At 49.6% G+C, this 20196-nt stretch overlaps 1 protein-coding gene across 1 annotated transcript; it reads right to left on the reverse strand.

Moving 5' to 3' along the window:
* Positions 1–744: 744 nt before the first annotated feature.
* LAX1 (lymphocyte transmembrane adaptor 1) lies at positions 745–10958 on the reverse strand. Its single transcript, XM_025921212.2, has 7 exons — positions 9614–10958; positions 9208–9385; positions 6993–7169; positions 6453–6562; positions 5917–6027; positions 5259–5344; positions 745–2724 (listed from the first exon to the last, which is right to left on the reverse strand). The coding sequence occupies exons 2-7, from the start codon at positions 9300–9302 to the stop codon at positions 1930–1932; spliced, it is 1374 nt and encodes a 457-aa protein (XP_025776997.1). The 5' UTR covers positions 9303–9385; positions 9614–10958; the 3' UTR covers positions 745–1929.
* Between the last annotated feature and the right edge of the window lie 9238 nt (positions 10959–20196).

The raw sequence follows: 20196 nt of genomic DNA on the forward strand, positions 1-20196 counted from the left end.
TTTCCCCTTCTTTCTTTTTCTTCCTTCCTTCCTTCCTTCCTTCCTTCCTTCCTTCCTTCCTTCCTTCCTTCCTTCCTTCCTTTCCTTTCCTTCCTTTCTTTCTTTCTTTCTTTCTTTCTTTCTTTCTTTCTTTCTTTCATCTACAAGAAGGTCAAGCTCCCCATGTGTTTTCCCAGTCCCAGCTCTAGAACTAGCCATTTTTCCAAGGAGCTCTGTTTCCTTTTATTGAGAATGATATTTAGAAACCAAGACCTGAGTGCTCAGTGTGTCCATTGCTTCCAGGGTGCCATTGCTTCTAGATGTCCCCGTGGACAGAGCTGAGAAATATATGTATACTAGCCTATTTCTATACATATCTATATTTATTTCTGTATCTATTCATACCTATATCAAAGTAAACAAGAGTTCAAACTATGCCTCCAACTCTAGTTCATCAACACCACAGAGTTTATTGTAGCCTCTTGTACTTGTGTCCTCTTTTTCTGATAGTAAGAAATCTGCTTCTCCTTATCTATATTTACTTATTTGTTCAAACTTAGTATACATTTAAAGAGTTTCCGAATTGCTAACCTGTCCTCCTCTGAGATACAAATTTACCAACTAGAGTACAGTGTTATGTACAGGTTTGTGTGTGTGTGTGTGTCCTTATCTTACAGTTTCAAGTGAAAACATTATTTTCCAAAGTTAATTAGTCAGCTCCTTCCCCCTCGGCCCCACCTTCCGTGAGGCTATATCATACATTCGTAAGACAGTTAGGTTTTATTTGTCTTAATCTGCATTCCATCATGGCTTCCCCTGACAGCGTGGTTAATTAAAAAAAAAAAAATACATACAATAAAAGTCACTCGTTGGGCTGTATAGTTTTTTTGTGTTTTGACAGATTTATAGAGTCACGTATCCATCACCACAGTACCAATACAGAATAGCCCCATTACCCTAAAAATTCCTTTATAGTAAACTTCTCTCCTTTCCCCAAACCTGACAACTACTGACCTGTTTTCCTTCTCATATAGTTTTGCCTTTTCCAGAAGGCCATAGAAATGGAATCATACAATACGTAGATTTTTAGGTCTAGCATCTTTCACTTAGCCAAATGCACTTACGATTTGTCCTTGTGGTCACATGAACCAATAGTTCAATCCTTTTTCCTGGTGAGTATAGACAACCCCGTTGTGTGGACATACCACAGTTTGTTTTTCCATTTACCTGTTGAAGGGCATCTGAGTTATTTCTAGTTTTGGCATTATGAATAAAGCTGCTATAAATAGTCACGTATGGGCTTTTGCATGAACACAAATTTTCAATTCTCTTGGGTAAACGCCTAGTAGTGGAATGGCTGGGTTGTATAATACACGCGTGCTTTTAAGAAACTATCCAATCGCTTTCCAAAGTGGATACTATACTTTGCAATGAATGACAATTCCCGGTGTTCCACATCTTTCTCTAGCATTTGGTTGTCCACACTCTCTTTCAAGTGGCAGCTGCTGCCCCACCCCAACTCTGACTTGTCCCTTCTTTTTGGCCTCTGCCTGGATTACAGACGAATCTGCATTCTTGCTTTGCAGCCTGCTGGTATTTGTGAAGGTAACGCTTTTAGGCTACTTCACGTTTCCACCGTGCACTAAAGTACTCTCGCATTTTTAATCTGCTAACCATCCTATAAGGCAGTTTCAGCAAACATTCTTAGGTTGGTATGAGAGATAACAGCAGCCTGCTTCAGAAGAATTCCTTTCTGGCTTTCCCAGACCTTGGCTTTTGTGACTTCCTTAACTCCTGTGTATCTCGGCCTCTTTGTACTACTCTAACCTGAGCGAACCCACTGAAATACAAGGATGTTCAAGGGTCTTTACTAGACCCTCTGGTGGCTGTGGATCTGGCACCCCATAGCTCTCCAGCTGGGTGCCTGGGGCCTAATTCTTCAGGAAGGAGCTATGCGTCTGGCCCCTTGGGGTCCACGTCTCCGAAGTTGGCAGCTAACACATTCTCGTAGTCATCAGAGGCCTCATTTGGCCTCTCTTCTCCATGTTTCATCTGACTAGTCTCCTTCTGTGCAGATGGTGGATAGGTCACATAATCCCCTAGAGCCACGAACCTCCCTGACTGCATGACAAACTGGACGTGGGTCCCTGGACCATCTGTCCTGCCTTCGACATGGTCTGTGTTTGAGGACGTCACTTCTTCCTCCGCCCGCTGCCGGTTTCCGCTGGCATGTGCCGATGGGACATTTTCATAATCTCTGTAGCACTGAGAAACCATCCAGGGCTGCTTCCCGCGGATGGCCTCAAGATTCAACCCTGCCATGTTGACATAGTCATTTGAGGTCTCAGAAGAACTTTCCTCATCGCTGGGCGGATCATCGCTCTCAGACCTTGGAGACCAAAAACTGGTGCGGTCACTGGCATTCCCACAGCCCTGCTCTCTTTCCTCAGTAAGCTCCAGCTTCTGAGCACTTGGGGGGGCAAAACTGTTCGTGGGGGTGGCGTTGGCAGAAGCCAGAAGAGTCTCAGCAATCTGTCCCGCCGTGGGGACATTGATGTAATCTCTGGAATCCTCTGAAGAAATGCTCAGGCAGTCTCTGGTTGCTGTGACATTGACATAGTGTGCTGAGGGAGTGAGGTCCCCACGCATCTGGAGCCCTGTGGCATTGTCATAGATGCCCACTGTATAGCCGTTGGCAGGATAGTGGTCTCTGTGCACCCAGAGGACATTGCCTGCTTGGGAGAGCTATGAACAAGAAGAGAAGGGTAGTGATAGGATATGGAAGCGGAAATATGGGCAAAGCCTTTCTACTTCCCCAGCCAGTACCACTGTCTGATAGTTCTTGTACTTGTTCTTCCCCTTGGGGGGAAAAATCTCTAAATCTCTAAATCGACTGCAAGGCTTTAATTTTTTTTTTTTTTTAATGTTCATTTACTCTTCACACAGAGAGAGACAGACAGAGCATGAGCAGGGGAGGGGCAGAGAGAGAGATACACACAGAATCCGAAGCAGGCTCCAGGGTCCGAGCTGTCAGCACAGAGCCCGACGCGGGGCTCGAACTCACAGACCGAGAGATCGTGACCGGTGCCGAAATTGGACGCTCAACCGACTGAGCCACGCAGGCGCCCCCCGGCCTGCAAGGCTTTAGATGCTAGGCAGGTATGAGAGAAGTGGAGAGCAACTGTGTACGTGTAACAACATGGTGTAAGTGTAAGTGTAAATTTACAGTGTAGACGTGTAAATTGCTACTAGTTTTTGGCCACAGTATGAGTGTTCACTGGGGAGTGTGTTGGGGTGGGGGGGGGAGTGTGATAAACTGGACACAGCCTGCTGCCTCAGAACCCACTGAGAGACAATGTAGCTAAAAGTAGCGACTCAGCCCCCGACCCAGGGTGCAAATCCCAGCCTCGCTACTCTGTGCTGGGTTTGGGCAAGTTACTTAATCTCTCGGTGGCCTTACTTTCCAGCATGGGAAATGAGGATAATCATAATACCTATATAATACAGGTGTTTGTGAGGAGTAAGTGTATGACCATGTGCCAAGTGTTTGGAATAGCTCCTGCCACGTCAAAAACACTAACAAATGCTTGCCGTTATCATGAAAGGGGCGGCTGACATAAAGGCTCAGATGATTCTGGCCATTTAGGGATGCCGGTCTGAAATTTCCAGAGCTTCTGACTTTTCAAGAAAAGCCTCCAGACTTGAATGCGAAACCTTTTAGATTTTCACCTGTTGGCAATTGGTTCAAAATGTTCTTCACACACTACAGAGCCCAAGCCAGACACGTTGTGGCCTTACTTGGGTGTGGCACTCTGAATGCAAAATCCCCTCAGGATTCCCCACCCCGCCTCGCCCCCACCTCCAAGGGCTGGAACTCACTTTGGCAGTGGAGTTTCCTCTTTCCTGCCCTTCATCGGCCATGCAGGCTTGCTCCCCCAGGAAGTCTTTAGAGGTGGGAGCAGAGCCCAAGGATGGGGTATAGGGGAGGACGGCGGGAAGATGGTCGCATGGTATTCGAACCCTAAATCTTTGGGTTTTGGGTAGGCTGGAGAGCAGGGGGTCAGCAGCAGCGGGACTGTGTTCACTTGAGACGATCACAAACCGATTCTTCGACAAGCAAACAAAGACTTATCTATGGAAATGAGCCCCCTGAGTTTCAAAGTCCTCCCTTTACCGTGTCGGGTGCCACAGTGTTGTGGGAGTCCTCCCTGGGGGCTGCCTTCCGAGCCTGATCACAGGACATGTGGACTTATCGGTACTGGTTACACTACTCCCCTGGTCACCTCAAAAACGATCTCACATTTGGGGCGCCTGGGTGGCTCAGTCCGTTAAGCGTCCAACTTCAACTCAGGTCATGATCTCACACTCCGTGAGTTCGAGCCCCACGTGGGGCTCTGTGCTGACAGCTCAGAGCCTGGAGCCTCCTTCGGATTCTGTGTCTCCCTCTCTCTCTGCCCCTCCCCCATGTACACTCTGTCTCTCTCTCTCAAAAATAAATAAACATTAAAAGAAAAATTAGGGGCGCCTGGGTGGCGCAGTCGGTTAAGTGTCCGACTTCAGCCAGGTCACGATCTCGCGGTCCGGGAGTTCGAGCCCCGCGTCAGGCTCTGGGCTGATGGCTCAGAGCCTGGAGCCTGTTTCCGATTCCGTGTCTCCCTCTCTCTCTGCCCCTCCCCCGTTCATGCTCTGTCTCTCTCTGTCCCAAAAAATAAATAAACGTTGAAAAAAAAATTAAAAAAAAAATAAAAGAAAAATTAAAAAAAAAAATCCCACGTTTGATCAAACACTTTTGACGCCAGCTACGGGGCTCAGTGACATACAAATATACCTGCCCCGGAGGATAATTGAAATAGTTTGGCACAGGCCCCAGAAGTTATTACCACGGCAGGGTTTTTAGGGTGTTTTGAGCACCGACAGCCTTGTTGGAATGCTTGTGTGCCCTCCTGAGGTGATCACTTGGAAGGGGACAGGACTCCTTTGGATAAAGGGTTACCTGTCTTGGTGAAAACAATCCATTTCAGTTCTAACACCATGTCCTTGAATATATGTGCCCTGGTGCCTTGCTTAACATCACAAACACTTGTGCCTATCTTTCCTCATTTCTCTCCCTGGGCAGTAGGGAGGTCCTGAGGCTAGTCTTCCCAACGTATTAATAGGGTCACAGGGTGACTGCCAAAGGACATGTGGTTTGCTCTGTGACCTGAACTCCTTTCCCCCAGTTCTTCTGCCAGAGACACATCCCTTCTCCCAAGGGACTTGTCCTTTCCCTTGACTCTTACCACATGCTCAGAAGGAGGGCTCTCAGAATGTCTGGAGAGGAGGCTCTCGGTACTGAAAATACGGTTACTCCTTGACTGACGTCTCCCTGAAAGGACAGAGGACAAACCCTGAGGATGGCTGGCCAGTGCCCTGAGCGCTCCAGCCTGAGCAGTCCCTGCATCGTGGGTGAAGTAGGTTTGTATGGCGTCTGGTAGTTGGGGCCTGATGTTCTGTGGTGAGAGGGTTGGAGCTACGGGCATGATGTGCTCTGAGCCCGGGAACTGCCCTCAGCTTCTAGCAGAGGACAGGAGGACACTAACTAGCACAGGGGCTGGGGAGGCTGGGAAGTTGGCTCCTGGGGTGAACCTTCCCTGCCTGTAATGCCGGAGGCCATGTTCTCCTCTGTCTGTCTTCCCCATCCCTAGACACACTCACCTGTCCTTTGCTAACCTCACATCAAGGTGAAACAACCCCCCCAACCTTTTTAGAGCCCCCTAACTCTCTTTTTAGAGCTTTCTAGGCCCCCAGTGTTTCCTCCTATCCCCTCCTCTTCCATGCTCCCTGAAGGGCACAACGTCTGAAAGTTTAAAGAAAGCTGCCTCTGGGTGGTGAGAGGTGCATTCTGGGCGTAGAAGGTCAGTAACATCTGCAGTCCATGGATTAGAAAGAAAAACCTACCCAGGTCTTCTTGCCTCTGGGGCAAGGAGTCATAAATATTTTTGGCTCCTTGTCTGGGTCGAGACAGAGTCAGTAAGGGCATGATGGTAACTCGGAAGTAAGGAACTTGTCCTGCAAGGCAATGACAGAGATGGAGATTGTGGCAGAGGCCAGTGGCACAGAACGTGGGGACCTTTGGGGATGAGGTGGTCCCTGAAAATATTCTCCACCCTCACTATGTATCATAAAATATACATTTTCACAGTTGCCCAATTCCATTTGAGCTAGAAGACTTGGTAGACAGAAGCAGGAGGAAGAAACGGGGGGCCGGGGGCGAGGGTTGGGACACAAAAGTCCCAGGGCAATGGCTTTCAAAATGGAGACACAGCGTAGACTCTCGAGTGAGACAAGGACCAATGTGTCAGAGAAGAACAGAGGATTCCCCAGTGTGATAGTTTATCCCTGGAGAATAAACTGGGCTTTAAACGCCAGGCTAGATTATTGACCCTGGTTGGGGGGGGGGGGGGGTCTCAACTCTGGGTGAACAAGGGACTCACGCTTCTTCAATTTATTCCAGTTCCACAGGCCGTAGAAAATCATGGTGGTCAGGAGGATGGCGAGGAAGCCCGCGAACCCAGAAAAGATGGCACTGCTGTGGTCTTTATGTCTGTGAGGAAAACCAAGGGCCAGCTGTAGGAGGCTGAGGAGGTTGGAGAAGGTGCTTTCAACAGGAATTGGAGCCCGAGGACTTGGAATGGGAGCTGAGTGCCGGAAAGCGGAGGTGGGTAGGCTGTTTGGCTGAAGAGAGGGTCTTCTCTATGGACAGAGGGACACTGGACACAGGAGAAGGGAACTGTCCCTTCTGAATGCCAGATTCTAGACTCAGAAAGGCAGAGTAATGTATCAGAGATCCCACGGGTAGGAAGGGGCAGGGATAGAATGCGAGTTGAGGTCTGTTTGGACCCAACGATCGTGCTCTTTCTACCGCACCACATTATCCTCCAAGTTTGCAAAATCATGCTCCTCTGCCCTTACTTCCCCTTATCCCCTACTCCTGGGCTTCCTGTCTTGTGTGGAAGAGGGGTTACCCCACGCACAGTGAGGGAGCTCTCTGTGCCGGAGTCCAGCCTGCAGGCACTTGAGCCACCCCCATGCACCAACGTGTGGAGCTGGCCGCCAAGCAACATTTGCTGTTTCGTGGGGTGTAACCGGTGCAAAGGCAGGAGACGGTTTGTGCTGCTGGCGATTCCCTGACAGGACTGGGGCTGCTGCCACTGTAACAAGAGCCAACAGAGGTTTACGGCGGGAATCGCCAGGGGACCTGCTACCTCCAAATATCAGAAACCCGATCAGCTACCAGGGAAGGGTTTTGTCCTCCTGAGACCTAGGCTTGTTTACCCAATTTACACTGGACATTTCCGCCAGGCTCCCCAGTGGACGTCTCCAGCCAAATAGGCCTCAAAGAGAATGCCTGTTCTTCTCTCATAAGCCTGCTTCTCCTGTGGTGTCTCCCATCATCTAGTGGCTCAGTCGGAAACCTTGGAGCCGTCCTTGAGCGCTCCTTTTCGTTCACACCTCACTTCCGGTCAAGCAGCAGATTCTGTCTGCTCCATCCTGGGCATCTTTCCCAAACCCAGTCACCTTTTGCTCCTCCACTGCCAACGCTCGGTCCATGTGGAGGTTTGTAGCACCCCCCCGCATGCGACGCCTGGCTTTCCCTCTTGACCCCGGCATATTATCTTCACGCACGAGCCAGTGTGGTCCTCCTGACAGTAAACCAGATCACGTCCCCCATATTCTTGTGACCTGCATAATTTCCCATCACACTTGGGAAGACAGCCACAGTCCCTACCCAGTGAAGACGTCCTGGCACCTTATGTGCTGGCCTCTGTCTGTCTTCTGACCTCGTTTCATGCCACTTTCCATCTGACTCTGACAGCTAGGATTCGAGGCTCTTCCTCGTCCGTGCAAAGCGTAGTCCTGCCTCCGACCTACAGGGCCCTCTCCCAGGTGTCTGCGTAGCTCGGTCCATCATTTCACTCAGGTCTCTTCTGAAATGTCACCTGTTCAGACAGGCCCTCCCAGTCCACACTCTACTACTCTTGGTCCCCTTAACTCTGCTCTCGTTTTTCAGACTTAAGGTTGACTGGCATTATATTACATATCGATTTGTTTATCTGTTAAGATCTGACTTTTCCACTTGACTGTAAGCTCCAGGAGGCCATGGACTTGTCTATCCTGTTTATCTGGTGCCTGGAACAGTGCCTGATACTTAGTAAGGGCATGATGAATATTTGTTGAATGAGTGCATAAATTAATAAACACGAAGGAATATAGAAGTGATGATTTCTGGGGGGATTCCGAGTTCTGACAACTTTATGAATTCATTCCCCATCAATGCTCCTATTCACCTGCAGGTGACATATATTTGTTTGTTATGGTAATAACATTTATTTCCCTGAACGACAGCGATTTTAAATTTATCATTTTTGGGGCGCCTGGGTGGCTCAGTTGGTTAAGCGTCTGACTTCAGCTCAGGTCATGATCTCGTGATTCGTGAGTTAGAGCCCCACAGCTTGGAGCCTGGAGGCTGCTTCGGATTCTGTCTGTCTGTCTGTCTCTCTCTCTCTGCCCCTCCCCCATTCACACTCTGTCTCTCTCTCGCTCTCAAAAATAAAAGTAAACATTAAAAAAATGTATTTGTTATCGCAGCACTGAGATTTATACCCACCAGTGTTGCTAAAGCTTCAACTGCTGATGGGTTTTTTTTTTTTTTTATTGTTAGTATGATACTGAAAGTTTTAGCAGTAAAATTTATATCCACGATTAGTTCTGTGAGATTTTATATGCTAAAGATATAGCTTTATCACATCTATGGCTGCATTTTCCATTCATGGAAAGTTTTTAGGACCTAAAAACACATCATTGAAAAAAGTAGGCCTTTTGTTTCCATTATGGGAGGGCCTAGTTTTTTGTGTGTTTTTTGTGGTGGGGGGACTGGTGGTTGGGACCTGAGACAGGAAAGATTGGGGACAGTGATGGACCGGGTCTCTGGGAGCTCAGAAATCCTACCAGGCCAGGCAGCGAGCTCTAGGGAAATCCTGTGTTATCACAGCTACCCCCTGCGACTCCTTTTTTCTCCTTTCCTCCCAGCAGCCCTGAGAAAACTTCTCTAAGCCTGGAGTTTGGTGGTCTCAGTGGACCTGAGCCTGGCTGTGAGGGCTAGGAGCACTGCTGGGGTAGAGCCCCCCCCCCCCCCCCAGGGTCCACCAGGGATGTCTGTCTAAATCTGGGGAGGGTGGAGTCACTCACCTGTCCAGGCTGCCACCAGTTTCCTGCAGAGTCCTGGCCTCCGAGGTCCCCCCTCTGATTTCTGAAAGGGTTGGGGTGATCATATCCATTTCCATGGGAACCTCTCTGGCTTCCGCTTCTCCTTGTAAGCCTTCTCTTAATTCTCATCAGCTAGTGCATGTTGCCACTTCTCCTGGATCTTCCCAAGTTGTCGACCCCCAGGAGAAAAGGCAAAATTGGTTTGTGTTTTACATATCATCATGACCACTTTTTTAAGTAGATAAGAACGATGGACACCCTCCCCATCCCCATGTTTTCCAATCTTTCTAGAACTTTCTTTCCCCCCGCCAACTTTCTACCTTGTATCTACCTTGCAACTGTCAGGCTGCGTTGACCCCAAATACAAAAACAACAGGTTTGCTTCTACCTGGATGTGGTTACAGTGCCGGAGGCGAGAGCTCAGCCGGGTATGGTGTCCCCCAAGCGACGTGGCTCAGGGAGATGCTACGCTCTCTGCCTTCTGGTGGAAGTATGAGGGGCAAGGAGGGGGGAACTGCCAAGAGGCCCGAGAGAGAGGCTCTGTGAGAAGCCCATCCTCCCCCAACCCTCAAAGCAGACAGAAAAGAGCATTTTGCCAGAATGGAAACAGAGAGTCGTCACAGGAAATGACACCACCAATGTGCTAATGAAGCTTGGGGCACAGGAAACGCTGCTCAGTTACAATAAGATAGCAGAAACCATGTCTTCACCCCCTGTTCCTTGGGTTGGCCGGGTGCGCTGTGGTCTGTGGGGAGTGTGGCTAAAGACGGGACAAGGTGGAGGGAGATTCATGACTGTTCCTTTGGGTTCTGAGGCAGGGAGGCAGGCTATTTTCATAGACACTTCCCTGAGTGATTTTGACAAAGCTGGTCTGTGTTTCACGTTCTGAGACTCTCTGGGTATTACCCTAAGGATGAAGCCAATGCTGGGTCAGCAGGGCCCCTGGAGGCCATTCCCTCCTGAAGCCCTGCCCTCCGTGGCCCCTGTCGGCTGGCTGTCTCCCTCACAGGACTCTTCTGGAGATCTGTCACAGTCCTGCTTGTTGTGTGGCTATCTCAGAGGCCAGAGACCCCATACCCCGTGTCTACCCAAAGTGTCCCAAACTTACACAACTGTTCAATATGTGTTTCTAGCTCCCTTCTCGTTTTTCCTTTTTCCATCTCCTAAAACTCTCTTTGCATCTCGGGAGAGTCCAAAAAAGAAGGGGCCACTAAGACTCTTATGAGGATGTGAAGAAGGGCTTCTGAGGGGCGCCTGGGTGGCTCAGTCCGTTAAGCATGCGACTTCAGCTCAGGTCATGCTCCGGGAGTAGTCTGTGAGTTCGAGCCCCACGTCAGGCTCTGTGCCGACAGCTCAGAGCCCGGAGCCTGCTTCAGATTCTGTGTCTCCCTCTCTCTCTGCCCTCCCCCTGCCCCACTCACGTTCTGTCTCTCAAAAATAATTTAACGTTAAAAAAAAAACAAAAACAAAGAAAGAAGGGCCTCTGACTTGGCTTTCCACAAGGCAATGGACTCCCAGAGGGATAGCACGGAATACAGACAGTGCCTCAGCACCATGTCTCTTCTGCCTCTTCCCAGTGGACCCTGAGGCCCATGGCCTCCCGGGGCTGCTCTCCCCGGCTTTGTGCGTCCAGGCTCTCACAAGGCCCTCAGGGCAGGGGGGCCGCTGGTGGGTCCTGGCCGGCTGTCCCCAGAGCTCTGCCTTTCCAGGTGCCCGCTGCCCTACCTCCACGCAGCCTTACCCGGTAGGAAGCAGAGGTGGTTCAGAGGCCGCTAGTTCGAGAACCGGAAGCTGGGTGTCTGTCTGCTTGTCCTTCACATGGGGTCTGCGTAGAGCTACGACTCCTCAGGAGAAGATCCATTGCTCCATGGCCCTGGTGGCCGGGACTGGTGGAAGAGAGAAGCTAGGCTCCCCAGGCCTGTCCTGAGCCTCTGGTACCAGAAGGCTGTGTGCAAACTGGGAACTTGGAAGGCGGTCCAAGAGAAGGGCCAATGGAACCAAACCTCAGAACAGCTACTTTAAAAAAAAAAAAAATTTTTTTTTTTTTTTTTAAAGAAATTCTCTTGCGCGATCATCTTAAGACCTTGGTTCTCTTATCTACCCAGAATGCTTGAGTCAGACTGATCTTCCCTCCGGGTCTCCTGACTCTCTCCTCCCCCCCCCCCCCCCCCAGCTTGAGGGAAACAGCCTTCTGAAAGGAGGCTTTGCAGACAAGCTCCAGGTTTTCAGACCCAGCTGCGCCCTGTCGCCCTGTTCTCCTTTCCCTCCCTGTTGTGCAACAACCAATCAAACCAACAAATGAGAACACAAAATAGGTGTGTGAAATTATTCATCACAATAATGGAAGAAAACGACTCACTCCTGGGAAATAGGGTATATGTTTTAATTTTTTTTTTTTTCAACGTTTGTTTATTTTTGGGACAGAGAGAGACAGAGCATGAACGGGGGAGGGGCAGAGAGAGAGGGAGACACAGAATCGGAAACAGGCTCCAGGCTCTGAGCCATCAGCCCAGAGCCCGACGCGGGGCTCGAACTCACGGAGCGCGAGATCGTGACCTGGCTGAAGTCGGACGCTTAACCGACTGCGCCACCCAGGCGCGCCCCAAGGGTATATGTTTTAAATCTGATTGGTCTGGTGTTTCCCTCTAACGGCTTTCCAAGATTTCGTTCGGGGTTGAACGTGACACAGGATTCTAAAGTATTGAGATTGGTTTTTAAACAGACAGAACTTACGCATCCAAGTGAGCAAAACCCGTTGATGGGGAGAGGCTCTGTGCTAACTCGGCGGATCTTGCTAATACCCGAAACCTTTCAGAGTCCTCAGGCAAGACAGAAGCACTGCATTAAGAGTATCAGTTCAAGTTCAGATCCTAAATGACCTACTTGGGTGATCTTGGGCAGGTCCTCTAATCTTTCTGGGTGTTTCCTTGGGTGTAAATTGACAGTGTAATACTACTTAGGTAATGCTGTTGTGAAAATGAATCGGGCTAACCATGAACCATGCTTAGCTTAGGACTTGGCATATGTAGGAGCTCATTAAACGGGGGCCACTATTGTATGCTTATCTCATTATGCATTCGACTCATTTCTTCATACTTCAGTGGACTGCCCCCTTTGGTCTTTCTCTCTCCCTCTCTTGATGTTTAGCCTGCCTGCCTGCCGTGTGTCACTTTCCTTTTTTTTTTTTTTTAATATTTTAAAAATTTTATTTATTTATTTTGAGAGAGAGAGAGACAGCACGTGTGGGAGAGGAGCAGCGAGCACCGGAGAGAGAGAATCCCAAGCAGGCTTCATGCTGCCGGCACAGAGCCCAACGTGGGGCTCAAACCCACGAAACCACGCGATCATGACCTGAGCTGAAGCCAAGAGTCAGGTGCTCAGCTGACCGAGCCCCCCGGGTGCCATGCATATTTATGGGAAGTCTCCCGCCACGTAGCTCTAGATGCTTAGCACACGGCACTTAGCCTCAGCTGGCACCCCTGTGCGGGCACTCTGCACTCCACGCAGCCCTGGCTCTGGTCACTTCCACGTCCTTGGCCCTTGCTCTGGTTCCTCCACTGTGACGGACAGACTCCTCTCTGTCTCGTAAAATTCCAACAAAATCCATTTGAAGAGTTTTATACTGGTTATTTCTGGGTTGTGGGCCTTGAGGCGTTTTGTTACTTCCTTCTCGGGATTTTATCGTTTGCATTATTATATAAAGCAAGTGTCATTTTTATAAAGAAATAGAGTTATTTTTTAAAACAATATGTCTTGTCACCACCTCTGTGAAGACTTCCCTTTCTGGACCTGGGTTTGCTCTTCTGCGTTCCCATGGCACCGGCCCTCGATTGTTGGGATTAGTTGTTCAAATGTCTGTCTCCTCGAGTAGCCTTTGAACCCCTTCAGGGCAGGGACTTTGTTTTATTTATTGCATCTCTGGCATTTGGCACGGTGCCTGACCATCATCAGAATGAGGGGGGTCCTCTGAGAAGTTCTCTCAGGTGCTTATTGTTGCTATGAGTTTATGACCTAAGTGTGTAACGGGGTGAGATATTGGGAAAGAAATCGGTGTCTAGCATTTTCTCCCGCCGTGTGCTCATCCAGCCAAAAGAAAGAGGCAAGCCCTTCACTGTCCTCGCTGCCCCTTGTAGGAAGGGGGACCCAGCTCCCGTGTTGGGTCTCCTTTGCCCTAGGAAGGGGTTAACAGTGGCGTTTGTATTTCTTTTTCCTCTTCTTCTTTTTCTAATGTTTATTTTTTGAGCCGGGGTGGGGGGAGGGGCAGAGAGCCAGAGACAGGATTTGAAGCTGGCCCCATGCTGGCTGCAGAGAGCCCCAGGCAGGGCTTGAACTCGCGAACTGTGAGATCATGACCTGAGCCAAAGTGGGGCGCTCGACCAACTGAGCCACCCAGGCGCCCCACAGTAGCTTTTGTATTCCTGGGCCAAAAACAAAACCAAACAAACACACGAACAAACACACACAAGCCCACGTTGCCCTGTGTGAAAGACAACTCCAGCCAGGCTTTGTTTGGGAAGGTTTGGGGGCTGCAGCAACCACACCACAGCAGGGTGCCGCTGGAGCCTTAACCCCCCCGCCGCCCCACTCTCCTGTTGGCTTGTTTCTGCGCTGGAGGCCTTCTCTAGTCCAGGCAAGTCTGAAACCCAGAACAAAGGCAGCAAATACTTTCCTTTTAAGTTAAACTTGAGAGAGAGCAGGGTTAGGATAAATAGATTTAGAAAGTATGGAAATAGTTCTCTGCTCCCCCCGCCCCCCGCTCTGCCCAAGGCCCTTGGGGAGAGAGAGGAGAATTTGGAAGCAAGAGGGTTGTCCCCCAGTGAGGCTAGGCCTTCCTGGAAGAGGTGGCTTGGTGATGGGCAAGAGAGCACCCTCCTTAAGTCTGGCGGGCAGACGTCTGCCTTCTTGGTCCCTCTGGAGTTCCGTGTTTGGTAGCCTCCCCTGGAGCCCTAGCGGCTGGAGAGCCACGAAGCAGAGATAACCGTGAGGTGTTATCTCTGATGAGCAAATGTCTGCTGACCACCCCAAGTCTCCCCTCAGCAACGGTGCCTGGCACAGTGTGTGCTTGTTGAATGAATGAGCGGACCAGCGTCCAAGGCTGGGGAGGAGACGAGACCATTAAAAAAATGACAGGCCTCTTGCCGATCTTAGCTAGTTTGGTGCTAGGCTTTATTTAATTAAGAAAAGAAACAGATTTCCTGTACTTTAAGGGCTGCGGAGCAATTTGTCTTTGTTGTCGGTATAAGTGGCTGAGCCCCGGGTGGAGCCTGCCCGTGCACGTCCCGGTATGCACCAACGTCCAATGCACGCACGATAATGCTACATTCCAGGGGAGATCAAGCAATGAAAGAGAAACGCCTCTTAGGCCTTCTCCAATGGCTATTAATAGCCATTTTTGACACTGGACTGAACATGGAAAGAGTGTCGGAGTTGAGGAGACCCTCAGGTCACGCAACACATTAGTAGCAGAGTCAGGGTTATATCCTAGGCCTTCCCATTCCCCGGCCGGCCCTCGCCACCGTGGCTTCAAAGAGACAGCTTGTAACTTCATGCCATTCCGCTGGGTTACATCTCTGCATCCCCAGACTACTGCTCTTTCCACAACAAATTCCAAGGGTGAATCAGCGAGGTCACAATCTTAGCAGGATGGACCACAATCAGTAAGTTTTACTCTCATGCATGTGTGTTGATGTTGCTAACTGTAACAGGAGCCAATCAAGACAGGATGCAAATTAGGCTTGCTGGTGTATTTAATCGCACAAAACTTGTGTCCCCCGTGTTTGGATTGTTTCAGTGTGCTAGTGGGGGGCCTCAGAGAGGACTGGTCCACAGTGCCCTTGGGGCAATTTTTTTTAACAATATTTTTTTAACATTTATTTGTGAGAGACAGAGTGAGACAGACCATGGGTGGGGGGGAGGCGGTGCAGAGAGAGAGAGGGAGACACAGAATCCGAAGCAGGCTCCAGGCTCCGAGCTGTCAGCACAGAGCCTGATGCGGGGCTTGAGCTCATGGACCGCGAGACCATGACCTGAGCTGGAGTCAGGCGCTTAACCGACTGAGCCACCCAGGTGCCCTCCCCCCTCCCCCCTTAGGGCAATTTTTTAAAGCTACCACTGACCTAGAAGCCAAATACCTTAAAAAAAAAAAAAAAAAGGCTACTTGTGTTGAACACCTGTGGGCTCTGAATTATCTCTGAGGAATCCCTTTCGGATCTTCAAAGGGTAACCTGAAAATCATTGATGTAGCTCAACTGTCCCCTTGTTGAGGTGGAGAATCAAGCCCCTCAAGCAGCGGAGTGTGGGGCGCCAGTCTCTTGCCTTCTGGGCTGCCCACACGTCAGGATCCGACTCCACCTCTCGAATTTCTCTGTTTCAGATTCTCCGCCAGAGGGTGAGCAGACAAGATTCAAACCCCTTCTCTCTCCTACCTGAAGAGCAGCAGTTTCAGTTCAAAGGTTCGGCAGGAAGACGTGGGGATTCTTGACGCAGACGAAGGGCTTTGGATGACCACAGGTGTATTTGTTCTCCCTGTCACAGGTGCTGAAGGCCACTGTGGGTCCCCAGCCCTGCCTTCCTCGGCCTCACTTCCTCTTTCAAGTCAGTTTTCGTGTGTATTTGCTTTCAATCAGGCCCAGCCATGAGGATCTCAAGTTCTAAGACACAGATCAGTCGTTCACGGTAGTGTTCCTGGGTCCAGCACGCAAAAAAAACTATCACCCAACGAATGTGCCGTGTCTGGAGGATGGTCCATGTAACGGAGGACGGCCTCTATTACAGGGGACATCAGAGAAACCAAATGTTGGCTGACCCTGAACTCAGGGACCAGGTCTGTCCAAGAGCAGAGGTGGATACACCTGGGTCTGAGTATGAAGGCTCCGACTACTCGGACGGTTCAAGGGGCTCCCCTTGTTCAGACTGTGTGAGCAGAAGCCAAGCTTCTGATGGCAATTTGGCTTTTCCAATATGCGGACCACTTAAATTCTCATTGGAGGCGTCCAGTGGCCTTCTGGTTTTGACACCAGCCTCTGAGGAGATGGCAGAGGCAGGCCATTCCGAAGAGGCCACTCCCTTCTATGTGTGTGTCTTCTGAGGACAAGGATTAATCCCACGTCAGCATACGGGCAGGCCCAGGACGCAGAAGCCACTCCCTTTCACGGCTAAAAGTATTACAGTCCAAGGGTCTAGCAGGTTGTTATCGCTCACGGCTTAGGTTCATGTTGGCGACAAATGAACAGAAATGGCACCGCAAACTTAGGAACATGTTGACGTGTTTTGTTTACATCTGGGTTTCCAGATTTATCTGCCGGTAAAGGACGTGCCATTTCCACCTTCCTTCATGCTTGCAATAACATGAAGGCCATGCCCTAATGGAGCCAGGTCAGGGGCTGGTAACGAGTTCGCTGGTCCCCAATGACTGATCTTTGGATTTGCCACAGATCAAGTCAGGGGGTTGCCCAGCTGTGTGTGTGTGTACCTGGGAGGGGACCAGTGAGTCTTGGTGGAGAGCTTCCAACAAAGCCAGTGACCACAGGGAGAGCATATGGTGGCTGAGAAAGGCTCGCAAACCATTATTAAAGACCATATACCACATACAAGGCCGTAAACCATATATAAAGGCAGAGAAATTGTGCTTTTCTAGAACTGGGGGTGGGGGGAAAAATGGAAGAAAAGAGCATACTCTTTCTTTTGTATAGTAACTCAGGCCCAAGGAGCTGAGCTGGTTTTATTCTCTATTAAAACAATACTTCAGGGTTGTTCGTCTCTGCCAGAGAGCTGCTTTGAAGCTCATGCCTCTCCAGGCCTTACTTACCACACGCTGGGGTTAGGAGGTGAAAATGAGAAAGACCCAGTTTGGCACAGCAGAGGCACAGATCTCAGGTCCAGCCCAGACAAGGTGAGAGTGAGGGGAGACACAGGGCCGAGCCTTAGAAAGGACTCAAGGTGTGTGTGTACATGTCTGTGTGTTTTGCATCCCTTTCTAGCAAAGGTAATGAATGGGGAGGGAATCTGTAATGGGAAAAAAAGAAACTGGGTTGTTTCGCGAATAATTTCTGTTATCAGACAAGGCGTAGCCCCCTGTTAGTTATTACTCGTTTTTTTTTTTTTTTCTCCCCTAGCCCGTTTTAAAGACCCGAAACAGGCAGGGCGCCTGTGCCTATGGAGGGCAACCGGGGACAGGCAGAGAAGTAGGGACAAGACTTCTCATTACAGAAGCCGGCTTCATTCAGGGCTGGCTCCTCCTTTCAGAAGCAGCCTGTTCAAACAGCCAGGAGAGTTTGGGCTGTCCTTCCCTATCATACTTTCCCTAAAGGACCCTGGGGAGCCGACAAAGTCCTTTCCTCTCTTTGATGTTTCCAGAGAGAGCTGTGGAACTTGATTGGGCGCCTGGATGAAAGGCACAGGGAGTTAGGAGTTCTGAAATACTGAAGCTCAGAGCCCAAGTGAGCTGCCAGGGAGCTGTTTTGGCCCAAACGTGGGGCCTAATCAGTCATGCTAGAGACTCACCGAACGGAACGGGACAATTAGCAGAACAGAACAGAAACCTTGGGAAGGGAGGGACTGGAGAACCCCAGAGGCAAGGTAGGTAAAAAAAGTGCTAATATCAGGGGAATGAATTTTTCCAAAGGGCATTCCATTAAAAAAAAAAAAAAAAAAAAAAAAGGATAAAGGCAAAGAAAAAAAAGAAAGGACTGCCACATCGGACTCTTAATCCTTCCAAATCTCCTTTCTCAAAAGCTCTAGCTTTGCAGCGCCACCAAGCGTGGATTCTGCCTGAAGCAAGGGGAGCAAAGCTCGTAACTTCGGCGCAGGGGCCTGGCAAGCGGGGCCACGAGTCACCAGAGGGACGTGCTGGCAGAGAAGCATGTCAGGGTCCAGTGACAAGCTGAGCTCCGGGCTTGCACGGATGGGGTTCCTGATGTGACGGTGGCAGGTTCCCCTTCCCACGGACCCCCGGTGACACGACCCCCCCAGCGGAGACACGTTGAGGACAGCGCAGTTACAGGTGGGCATGGGTTTTTATTTTCAGTGCACGGCAGTACTGATTCTCATCAGCAACAAGCTTTATTGGTTCCAAAAAATATATATATATCCCTTTTTCTCCCCCGTCTTTTAAAACTCCTCTTCTTCCCGTCTCAGTGGACAGCATATTTGAATTTCAGATTTGCCGGTTTACGGCATTTTTTTTTTTCCTTTAAGAACCATATAAATACATGCAAAACGTTGTACAGAGAGCTTCAATAATATCGGAACGCAAATACAGATCGGGTGCACTGTTCGGCTGAACTGCGAATTATGGTAACACACACTGGGGCGCACACTGCTGCTTGGCTGTCGCCATGTTTGTTGATGGCATGCAGACCACACTAGTCAATCTTTTGTTTTGTTTGGTTTTCTTTTTTATACAAAAATACCAGTGCTTGTTATACTAATTACTGAAAAAAAAGAAGAACAGAAAAAAAGAGACGAAGAAACTCAAAGTTCCTATCTGCGTGCTGATCGGCAAAGAACGACGTAGATAGATTTGTTGGCACATATATATGGCATATTCACATATGGCATATATACATATGGGGAGCAAATCTGAACCAAAGGCCAGTTCGGTCACGGGGAGCTCACTTCCCTCCGTCTCTCCTCGTCAAGAGGAAAGGGGACAGCAGGCCTAACAGCAGGGCTGGGAAGGCAGACTGGCACTGAGCTAAATGGAAGGGCGTCTGGTCTATTCTGAGGAAAAGGCTGGAATGGCTTCAGAATAGCAGGCATTTACAAGTGCCTCATCCCCACCGCTGCAGCGGGTGGTCCCTAGATACGGAAAGTGAGGAAGTGTGCACTTTGTGATGGTGTCCCAGGCTGCTTCGATCGTTAGGCAAAAGAAAGCAGGAAAGAAAGGAGGTGAGGCATTTAGAGGTTGCAGGACACATGCGAGCTTGCCACACCCCCCCCCCCCCCCCGGGTTTTCGGCAGCGAGGTCAACGCTCAGATATAACGGTGCAAACTCTCCCCTCTGACGCTCAAGTGGAAGAAGAAACCTAGACCCTAAAGAACCCACAAGTGTCAGAAGGATTGCTCGGTGGTCTAACACCTTTAGGGATGGGGGAGTCACTTCAGAGGGCACCTATGGGAAGGACCTAGCCCCAAGATTACCACCCGGGGTTAGAACCAGCCTTTGATTTTTCCACTTAGAAATCTATCCCCCGTCTAATATATTGCACACAACATTTCTAGGGGAGGGGAAGTCCCAAATCAGATCCTTGCACAAAGACTCATTAAGGGAAAACTCCTGGGACAACAGGAGGTGAAAGAACCATAAAAAATGCAACCCCCAAATCAGAGCATCCTTGCAGCCCGAGAGATATTCGTGTTGTGGGTACCACTCTGCCAGCTACCCATCAAGAAACAAAATCCAACCAAGGCCCCTGATCTTAATTCACCAGTCGCTGAAAAGCCTGGCACCCATCTCCATGGGGGACATACCCTCATTTTCTGCTGGTTATCCCTTCTTTTTTTTTTTTTTTTAAATTTTTTTTTTTCAACGTTTATTTTATTTTTGGGACAGAGAGAGACAGAGCATGAACGGGGGAGGGGCAGAGAGAGAGGGAGACACAGAATCGGAAACAGGCTCCAGGCTCTGAGCCATCAGCCCAGAGCCCGACGCGGGGCTCGAACTCTCGGACCGCGAGACCGTGACCTGGCTGAAGTCGGACGCTTAACCGACTGCGCCACCCGGGCGCCCCTGCTGGTTATCCCTTCTTGCTGGATGCTTTCCTTCCCATTCACAGTCTACTGCCCACTTTTCTAGGTTCATCTAGGATAGTAATTTCCCCTTCTCCCCATCAGACCCTTTTCAGATCTAAAGCACCATATTGGGGGAAAGCTTTAGTAACTTGTGCCATATTGACTCACTGCCAGTTGGATCACTAAAACTGAATAGAAAAAAAACTTATATAAAAAACATATGCACATAAACACTTAAAC

The sequence above is a fragment of the Puma concolor genome, chromosome E4 (genome assembly GCF_028749965.1).
Source record: "Puma concolor isolate L17-30 chromosome E4, mPumCon1.1.hap2, whole genome shotgun sequence".
Lineage (NCBI taxonomy): Eukaryota > Metazoa > Chordata > Mammalia > Carnivora > Felidae > Puma > Puma concolor.